Below are 10571 nucleotides of genomic sequence, written 5' to 3'. Positions count from 1 at the left end.
GTTTAAAGAAGTTCAAATTTTGCAGTGGTCTGCATCACTTTCATTTAATATTTCGTGCAGTGTCCTGGGCGCGTCCATACACCAGTAAGTGTACACAAGCTGGAATGCTGTGTGAATTCACCATGTAAATGCATACATGTCTTCTTATTGTGTCTATATAACTTCTGTATTCTATGCTGTTGACACATATACTAGTTACGGTGCTGAACTTTAGGGATTTCACTTGACCTTGATCTGTTGTCAAATAGTTGTGTCACAACTTGTTGCAATTCATTAACATTTACCCATCATTCTGTCCCTTGATCGTGACCATGAGTATTGCCTGTGTGTATCTATAAAGCCCTATCATGCGATGATGCAGTCTCATTCAGTTGTAGGCCAGCTTCGGTGATAAGTAAGATTTTTCTTCACATGTAGACCCCTACATACATTTTTCTTTTAAAAATACAACACGCAGTTTTTATATATAAAGTATATTTACTGATACATGTACTGCCGTTCTCATATCTGTTGATCGCAATATGTCTCTGATTATACAGGCAAACAATAAGACAAATACAGGTAATCTCTTCGTTTCTTTGCTTAATTAAAGTGTTTAATAATCACTTAAGTCACCATAGAAAGACAAGGTAGAACCTAAACTCGCTCCAAATATGTACAGTATTTACATAAAAGTTCAAGCTAAAACACAAAAAGACACAAAACATTTACACCATCATCCGGGCCAAAAGCCATAGTAGGCGCCAGGCGGCTATAATAAACAGGAATGTTCCCAGTGTTTTTCCTTCGACGTAAAATGCCTTATAGGCTACAACAGTTTGTATTTTCATATTTTGGAGACTATATTTACACAGGACTGTAAGTTATTTATGAAATGGATAAGACATAAAAATTCGTATGTTGTGAGTGACTTTTTTTTCAATCCAGTTTATTGTATTTTGTTTTTGCAGTTTTTCTAAACCTTACAACATTTCGAGTCGCGGATACGTCATATATAGAAGGGGGGAACATACGGCTTCACATATGACAAGCACAATATACTGGGTTTGAGTGCATACGGCATACATGTTTTCGGTTTTGTCACATGTATATCAGATTGTATGATCTTCTTTTTCTCGTTCCCGGTATTCAGATCAATATCTGATTTCTCTAATTTCCCAAAAGATGTGACTTAGCGTTCATACAGTAGAAGGGTCTTATACAATAGGCCTAAGGGTATAGAACTAGAAGGGAATAGTTCAAAAGTATGGTGGCAGTTTCACTGTAGGACAAATTTAATTGCAATTGACCTCATGAAGGTCTTCGTGAATTCTTGAGTGAGGTCAAACAGCATTCATGGTAGGGCACAGGAGAGTTTTCCCCAAGCATCCCTCGATGTAAATCAGTTGCAGTGATGTAGATATACGATTTTTTTGTATCCAGTTGGCTCATGGTTGGTTTACTCCGTAATGGTCCAAACGTTTCAATGAAATAATTTAAAACAGATTAAGTTACTATAAGTTAAATATAAAAAAATTATCCAAATTGATATTTTTTCGGTATTGTCATGCACATTTTGGGGAAGGGCTTTATAAATAAATCACGTTTGAACACTAAATACCGTGAGAGATTACTTGCTGTACATGTATATACATGCGGCGTGTGAACTATTACTGATCAACACAAGCAGCTGTTGTATTCGTCGGGTGTGAGCTCGTAAGACAAAACACTCTTGACCTTCCACGAGGGATGCGTTGGATGACTGACCGCGGGGGGTGGTCGGCAGCTGGAAAGGTTGGGTGAGCACCGGGTCTGGGATTTGGGTTTTTCATGTCACAGATTGGGTCCTTTTTTTATAACTTAACAAAGATATAGCATGTAAAGAGATGTCAGTCTGTACAAAATCCAGTGAAAAAAAAACTATAATTGAGACTGCTTCGTCTGATGTACCGTATGTACGTAATTTGTCGTGCAACCTAGAATGTTCGATACTCATTGATTTTGAACGTCCTGTGACGTATGTTCATGGACCGATGAAGCTATACTCTATATGTATTTTTTACAAGGCCTCTGCATCCCTAAGACATAAGGAGGTAAGGAAGGTTCTACCAGCATGGCGGCATATCTTCATGGCTAACGGGCCTATCATTTTGCCAAAGTCATATTTGGGTCATCATCGGATGGGCCTAGCATTATTAAGATTAAATCCACAAAACGAAACGTGAAATCACTCTTCCTACCATGCGATGAATTTCGTTAGACCTTTTGTTCAATGGACAAGAATAGTACTGGTGATTGCACCTGTCATTCACGCAAATGTTTAAGTTTAAATCGAAATAAATTCTTGAGAAGCAACCAATGTGCACCGACAAGAAAGTGGTTAATACTATGGGACGTGGCAGTTCAATATTATAATAGTTACAAATGTAGTGTCAGAACTATCGATCTCTCACTGCCAAAAGCTGAATATGCCTAAGTATTCGCACAGTGCATTCCACGAGAGTTCGAAGTGAGTACTGTTTCAGGCAGCATGTACGGTGCAATCTGATCCACAGCCTCAAGAGATTTACACCAAGCCTCTTATAGAATAGCGGGAAATGAAACTGTTCCGATCCTGCTGGGGACTCTTGAATCATTTGTCGCCTACTTCGTGGACGGTGCCCCTCTCTTCAGCCCCAGGGCCGAGCGCCGTCACGCTGCCCAGTTCCGCCTCGATCTTCTCCCCTTCCTCCGGTGAGCCGGCCCCTTCCTTCTTGTTCTCTTTCTTGTACTTCATGCGGCGGTTCTGAAACCAGATCTTGATTTGTCGCTCGGTCAGGGCCAGCTGGTGGGACAGCTCGATGCGCCGTCTCCGCGTCAGGTAGCGGTTGTAGTGGAACTCTTTCTCCAACTCCAGGGTCTGGTAGCGGGTGTAGGTCTGGCGGCACCGCTTCCGACCCACATCCATACCGGCAACTGTTCCTATCATAGAGAAACAGAGAGACAGAGAGAGAAAAAAGGAAGGTTAAGATCGTTTGCATGAAACGGTGAACAGCAAAGGGAACCCAGAACCCACCCAGCAAATCATCGATCAAGCTCAAGTACCTCTTCCCGGTCATAAACGCTCTCGTTCTTAAATATTTTATGCAGCAACTGAACTCAGTCCTGTGAAGAATATGTTAATGCCTGTCAAATCTGTGTAGGCGTGTGAGTCTGACAAAGTTAACATCGGAGAAAAGGACAGCCGCTTTGGGGCAAAATCTGAACCAGACTCAATGTTGATGCTACATTGTTAGAGGTCTTAATTGTTATTTCCATAGAAATCTAACTTTAGACTGTTGGGCATAATATATGACTTGTTGGATATAGATGTGAGTTCGAAACCCGTGTCTTGTTCAGTTCGAAACCCGTGTCTTGTTCAGTTCTGTCCCCCTCCACCCGTAACGTCAGCGGTTACTCTCTAGAAGCTAAAAGTTAAGCGTAGTACTGGTTGGGGGAGGGGTTCACCCCAAATGAACTGGATGATGTTGAGAGGCGAAGACACGAAGCTAATCTTCGGATTGAATGGTGTTTGAAGCGTACAGGCGCCAGACGGGTCATGAGTCTATGGAGACCGACAGAACAGATTTGGTTATCATCGGACCCCACATAGACACCTCAATGGTGGATCAAGAGATTACATCGACGGGCAACAATAGCTGTTTACGGAAGAAGTCTCCTTATTTCATCACATAAAGGCACATGCCGCCCCAAACATTTCTCAGCCTATTTCACGCATGGGCTGAGCGGAGTGGGTATATAGCAATGCAACGAAAGAGTTTGTTGGAAAACATAAACAAAATGAATTAACGAAAAACTCATATACATGACACATATTATATGCTCAACGTTATTGTGCCGTTGATACAGTTTTGCCGAAAGTTTGTATCATACAAGCTATAGACCTGCAGTTTCCGATACTGGGCAGAGTCTGCATGGATGGGCCTCGTTTGGTTGAGTTGTACACCACACAAGACAACGAGAATCATTATTGTATTCATTTAATAGAAGCAGTGCACACTTTCTTCTCCTTGAGAATGAAACAGCTAAATTATGATATTTCTTTGACCGGCTCTCACTGTTAACGTCATTTTTTTAAAAACATAGACAACCTCCTATATCGTGCATGGTAAATGTACAGTCTTCTCAGGCTAACCTAAAGAGAGATGAGACAACCAGCCTAAAAATTATTAAAATTCTACGGGGTGCATTTATCAATTCCGCGGAGTGCTTGTAGGTTCATCTCACATGATTGATCGCGCGGGTTCTTTGCTGACTAACGGCCTTTATGAATGACATTTATTTTCGGGAGGCATTTTGATTGTCACTGCTAAGCCAATGCTTACACTTACCCCAGGGAGATGCTTTGTCAACAAATTCTGGTTTGGTTTGTCGCCGTTCTCCCACATAGGACTGTAACGTCGGCTTTTATTGTTGAAACAACCTTTAACCATTCTCTTTATAATACTTCACTATTGTATTTGCATGGAGTTTATTTTGAAAAAGAATTTATAATCAAAACAGCCAGCAAAAAAACAAGTCCCTGATTTGGATCTTTTCCAATTTTAGAAGGCCCACCGACAACTTGTATAGTGCCAAACAACGGGAAGCGTGAGGCGTCACCGGCCGGTCTGTCTGGCCCGTTACCAGCGGGTGACATCGGCAGTCCGGTGTCCAACCCATCATAGGAAACCAGCTATCTTGGTCAAGTTTACACCATCGAAACTTGAGGAGGCAGGATGTGCGATATTGATTACCGGCCAATTGACTGGAATGATTCGGTATTTATCCGTATTTGTGAATGCATTATACAATGGAATGCTAATCGGTTAGGGCATACGTGGTCTGGTCTATGGGTATATGTGTTTGACACAGTATGACTTGTTGTTGCGGAGTAGGCCTATAGGATGTGATTATGGCCAATGACCGAGTTGCAGAGGTGACGGGAAAGGGAGGGGTACTGGTAAAGCAGAGAATTCGAAAGAAAGAGCTTTACTAAGCGTGAATGTTACCATAACAAAATATACAACACTATGTATAAAAATTTGTGGCACTAACCAGGATTTGTTATTTATTGGGCACAAGAACTCTTGAAGTGACGTTTCACTAAACAGCTCATGGTGTGCTGCTGAATGAAGTAGACCATTTTTATCCAATAATTCTAATAACAGGCAATAGGCCTAACAGTACTGGCTGTGAATTATTCGGTAGTGGGTATATTACAGTGGTCCCTTATTTGTCTTGGATTTAAGTTTTGATACTTCAGTGTATGAACTGGATGTATGATGGCTTAGACTGGAACACGGTATGCCGCATGCACTCGAGTTCACCGACGGTTGAACATATGAGGCAGTAAAGACAATGAATGAGTGACACAGTTGGTGTCAAATGGACAAAACATGGACAGAATTTATTGACTTTACTTTTTGCACGGAAATGCGCGAATTTGACCACTTCCATCCTCCCCGCGCTTTGTCAGAAACACACAGCAACTTTCACTGATCAGCTGTGAAGTGACCCCTGCCTCTCCCTCTCTCTAGAAACCACAACACAACCGTCTCTTTAATTTCCGCGACTCTCTGTAGAAACAGTGAAGCAGAAAATGTCTGATTGGGCGTCAAAACAGTTGACTTATTGACAAGTTGACACTCACTATGCAGTGATGTTTGTCGGGGAAATGATATATTCATTTGAAATGATACAACGTCATTGAACGGGCACCCTTCATTCAGCATTTTAAAAGCACCGACCTGCATGTCGCCTGCACCCACTTCGCCAATGGTTTCCCAGGCATTAGAAAGCCTTGCACAATTTACGGACCCGTCCGATTTTCCGGACGTGGCGCCAAATCTGAGCGTTGAGTGCGCGGGCGACTGGACCCGCAAAATAATCAGCTAACTCCCTACGACATTGGTTTATTGCATTCGCCAAGTCAACACTTGAGGAGTTGTACAACAGACTGTTTGAAGTTAACACTGAATCCAGTCTAGCGAAGTTCATGGGTATAGGGCTTGCGATCAGACGAGCGTTCACTCCCAATGACCCTGCAGTTTCCAACCCTCGTCCAGAATCTTCTAAACAATTTCTTAGTTCTCTTTGCAGACACCATTCCTTTGTACATGTACAATATAAGCTACACTTTTAGTAACCTACATCTTCGATATTTTATGCGGAAAAAAGTGGAAAAGATAAGAAGGCTGTACGCCATAGATTACATGACAAACTGGATAAGGCGTTGATGACGAGTTGACTTAAAAGCCTATCCCTGTGTCCTAACCTGTATCTAGACATCAACGCAGGTAAAGGGTAAAACTCCGCGTTAAAAAAAACTTATGAGCCTCATATTCTAATACACTAGATTTTCTTTTACCAAAACTGAAATGAGGAATGCATCAAGAGTGCACATTTCGATGGTCAAGAATCAAAACTCACGATCATAGACGTTCCGCAACTTAATTAAACTTTCCGATTTTGTTTGTTTTTACTTTTTTTACTGCCTATTACGACGCCCTCTACGATCAACGTTCAAGTTCGGTGCACACAACCCAACGTTTAATGAAAACAATATCGCGTTTTGAGTTCGCCAGTCACCTAAACTTTGGCGCGAAATTGATTTTACATTCGCATGTTAAACGCATCACGGATCATTATGACTCCGTTTGAAATTGTTTGGCCATGGTCAGATATCAATTTAATATCCGGTTATTTCTTTCCTTCATTATTTTAGTAAAAACAAATCATAACAATATTCAGCGGTTCTGTCACCCCTAACACAAATGCAATGTGGTCTTGGCTTTTTTTTAAATTATTTCTTTCATATTTAACGGCAAAAAAGCCAATCACGACAATAATATGTAATCTTTAATGTGGAAAGAGTCCAGTTTAAAGGCGACATGGGTTCTGGCAAACACAAGTGTTACTTGATTGCTAATGGAAGAAATATTCGAAATCAAAGTATTTATCCAAGACGTATGTTCCTCGTTCAAACGAACGAACGAATTATATTGGATGTTTTGAGTATGCTGAGATCCGCAGACATCATATCGTTCCAACATGCACTCAACGACGCATACATGTCAGTCAAATGGTTGCACAGTAGCTAATGGGATATAACGGGTGACTTAATCCCCAATAATCTTGCCATTTGATCCGCCGATGTGACTGTTGTCTGGTAAACACGATACGGGTCTAACCTTTCTACCGTATATCACTTGTTTATATATAACATGGACATTATACTGCGGTGATGGTGCTGACCGCATCTCGGACATATGTCCGGATAGATGAAGAGGTTTAAATAGCGTGTTTAAACATAAACAGAAATTTTATTTGGGGCGGCACATCGCGACACGAATCCTGAGGAGAAGAAAAATAATTGGGAAAACGAGGGGGAGTTGTAATGACGATGACCTGAAACGATTTTTGAATTCAGTAATTTAACTTCTTGTGACGGATTAAACATCAACATGGTAAAGATATTTATTGCAACTAGTCCTCATTTAAACGAAAAAGGAACTGAAACAAATTGAGCACTATAACAGGCATCGCCTGGTAATCGAAATAAGTATCGATTTTGTGACAACAACGATAAACGTTCTCTTATTGCCCACATGCCTACACATTATTTTAGCTACTTTTCCGATTTTCTTTTTATACATTAGGTCCAGTCGTGTATCTATGTTGTGAACTCGTGACAAAATAGGCCTTACGATCCCACTCGGACCGAAGTTAAGAACTTTTGAGCCCCTAAATTGTGTTATGACGAAAATACGTTAATCGTATCTTAAAAAGCCATCGATCCGATTTAATGCCCTAACGGCTGCAATGGTCTTGTTCAATTATGATGATAGTTGATACATATTTCCACACCATTAGCGGGTCACTCCTAAACGATAAAAAGGTAATAACCATTACCATCGATGACCCAACCTCTTTGCGGGTAGTTACAACTTAGCCAACTGTATCCATTGCGGTTTCTATCTGGTTTGATATATTTTAACTAGTCATACGTTACAACGCTACACGAAACTAATTTGGCAAATGTAAAACTCTCAAACTCTCTCCATAAACAATCACACTATGTAGGCCTAACGCCACATTGTCTACGGTTTAATATATGAATTTCAATCAGTGGAGAATTACCTAGACCATCTATCTATATCGCATGTGCTAAGTCGTTGCTGTGGAAAACAGAAGAGTAATATTACAGCACTGTTTACCGAAAGTCATAATTAAACTTGCATATTTGAAACATTTTAGTGTGCATGCAGTGTATGCCAACTTTTCCTGGTGACAATCAAGACAGAAACATCAAAGCCGATTTCATAAGTTATCAGTTATTGCAATTATGGTTTTATCATTAATTGTTTGGCTGTTTTCAATTCTTTGGTTTTGTCGTCTATTAAGACAAGTCTGAAACTATCTCATTATCCCCGGCCGCCAAAAAAACGTACTCACTTAGGAACTAGAAATAAAAGTAAACATAACCGAGATTTTGAACACAGACATATTAAAGCCATGTCTGATTCATGTGGGGATCGCAGCACTTAATTGAATTAAAACAGCATTGAGAAAAGTATTCCAACATGTTAACCCCTCACATGATGTACTCAACTCCCTTGCCGTATTTCCATCACTTGGGCCGGTACTAAGCAGCTCCTGGCGGCCTCGGGGTTAATCATGTGTTATTTTTATGGAGTCGTAAAAAATCCTAAAACTTCCCTGGGTGAAGTGGATGGTACGGGTAGTGAGACAGGGTGCACCGGGGCTGCAGCGCCGGCAGCCCACCCACGACAGTTACGATCACATCCATCACTCCTTGCGTATTTCAGCGGCAATTGTCAATATACATGCGGAATGACCCCTCTTAATCCAATTTACTGGGGCGGTTTTTCTTCCAGCTTTGTTTTCTCTTTCACTTCAAAACATTTAGGCTACTGTTGTGTCCTCTGAATAAATTCGGCACAATAAACACTTAATTGATATGCAAGGAAATCTGTCAACTGACAGTGAAGAACGACCGTTTCAAAATTGTTTGAATTTTCTCGGCGGTGTATACCATTCTAGCATTTTTTACTAGTATAAAGGGAAGCCAGATTAGATGTGTCAAAGGACAAGTAAGGGTCGGACGTTGCGACGGTCCGGAGTTAACTCAGTTGTAATAAAAATGTAAGGGGTTTGAAAATGAGCTTGCTTTCCAAATGGTTAGAGTTCGTAGACTTTGCGTTCCAACTGAAATGTACCCTCTACAGACTTATTATTTTTAATATTCAACCGGCCATAATCGTACAAACGAAATCGAACTATACCAATGCATTCCGCGTACAATCCGAGGCCTAGCTACCATCAGCAAAGCGAAATTTGCTAGTAGAGCATTATACTGTTTTTCTTGCTCCATGTTCAAATTGAGACATATGTGCATCACGTATAACTATAAGAGAAGGAAGTTGTATCTTGGTTATAGCATGGAGGAATAGTTATAGGTCCGTCCCATGACCATGTTAAAAGTTATCATGAGTAAGTGTATATAAGAGGCTACAGTAGACACCCCCCCCCCTCTAATAGTCGAATTTGAAATGAGCATTATTAGTGCTGGGGTTTCCTAAGCTAATCTGTCATCAAACCACTCATCAGTCATCAGTCATTACTACACACCGTATCATCATGCATCATCGATTGCAAGGCAAGCAATAAGTCCGTAGGATATAACAAGTGGGACAAAACAGTGAGAAAACGTTTAAAGGTATAATTCGAAAATTCAATTATTTGTTTTAAAGAAATTTACAACTTCATGAACATCATAAATACAATACAAAAACACCCACCTGCAACATTCATCCAGGGAAAATTTGAATTGCCTCCCGAAACCATGGAATTGTGACAGTTATTATTGAGTACATCTGACTGGGAACCCGGTGAGAACACCCCCATGGCTCCTGAGTGTTCCTTCAAGCTGTACGAGGAGTCCAATTCGGCCGTGTTGCCCGGCCAGGAGGTACCGTAAGATGCGAGGCGAGTGTCCCACGAGGTGATCGGCGATGCCGCGCTCTGATTGAGAGTGCCGTACACGTTACTGGCCGTGTTGCCACCACTGTGGGGCTCGTAGGACCCATGATACGCATTGGCGCTGGTAGCTGGGGTGCTGAAGTAGCCAGGCGGCTGTTGGTGGTGAGTCGATACCCCGTTCATTCCCCCACCGATGTTGCCGGAGTTGTAAGACCCCTTCTGTGTCTTGGTAAAAGCGCAGGAAGGTAGCTCGTAGCCTGACGGGTAGAAGCCTTCACCCGGCTGATACTTGGAGAACAGAGTGTTGACGAAGTACGAACTGGAATTCATGGCTGCAACATACACGCGACCCGAAAACAAACTTCAATGTTTATAAATATTATAATATCACTGAACGGTAAAGCACCGAGAGATGTGCGGTCTGTACCGGTCAGGAAAGTTTACGGTAATGCAATGTGATCCAGTCACATTACATCCATTTATTTCACAACCAGTGCCATTCACAATCAGATGGAAGTGAGTGTGTTGGGCTCAGCCAATCATGGGCCTTGTAACTGCCGCTAGCATAC

At 41.4% G+C, this 10571-nt stretch overlaps 1 protein-coding gene across 2 annotated transcripts; it reads right to left on the bottom strand.

The window, feature by feature from the left end:
- Positions 1 to 569: 569 nt before the first annotated feature.
- On the bottom strand, positions 570 to 10529 carry LOC119746085 (homeobox protein HB1-like). Of its 2 annotated transcripts, none has more exons than XM_038222875.1 (2): positions 9822 to 10529; positions 570 to 2934 (listed from the first exon to the last, which is right to left on the bottom strand). In XM_038222875.1, exons 1-2 carry the CDS (start codon positions 10330 to 10332, stop codon positions 2612 to 2614), a joined length of 834 nt encoding a protein of 277 aa, XP_038078803.1. In that variant the 5' UTR covers positions 10333 to 10529; the 3' UTR covers positions 570 to 2611. The 2 variants fall into 2 exon arrangements, with proteins under 2 accessions (XP_038078803.1, XP_038078801.1); XM_038222873.1 differs by having other exon boundaries at positions 570 to 2940; positions 9822 to 10524.
- Between the last annotated feature and the right edge of the window lie 42 nt (positions 10530 to 10571).

Source organism: Patiria miniata, unplaced genomic scaffold (genome assembly GCF_015706575.1).
Source record: "Patiria miniata isolate m_02_andy unplaced genomic scaffold, ASM1570657v1 HiC_scaffold_7, whole genome shotgun sequence".
NCBI classification, from domain to species: Eukaryota; Metazoa; Echinodermata; class Asteroidea; order Valvatida; family Asterinidae; genus Patiria; species Patiria miniata.
Note: the sequence above shows the minus strand (reverse complement) of the source record. Positions and strands in the feature narration are given on the sequence as shown.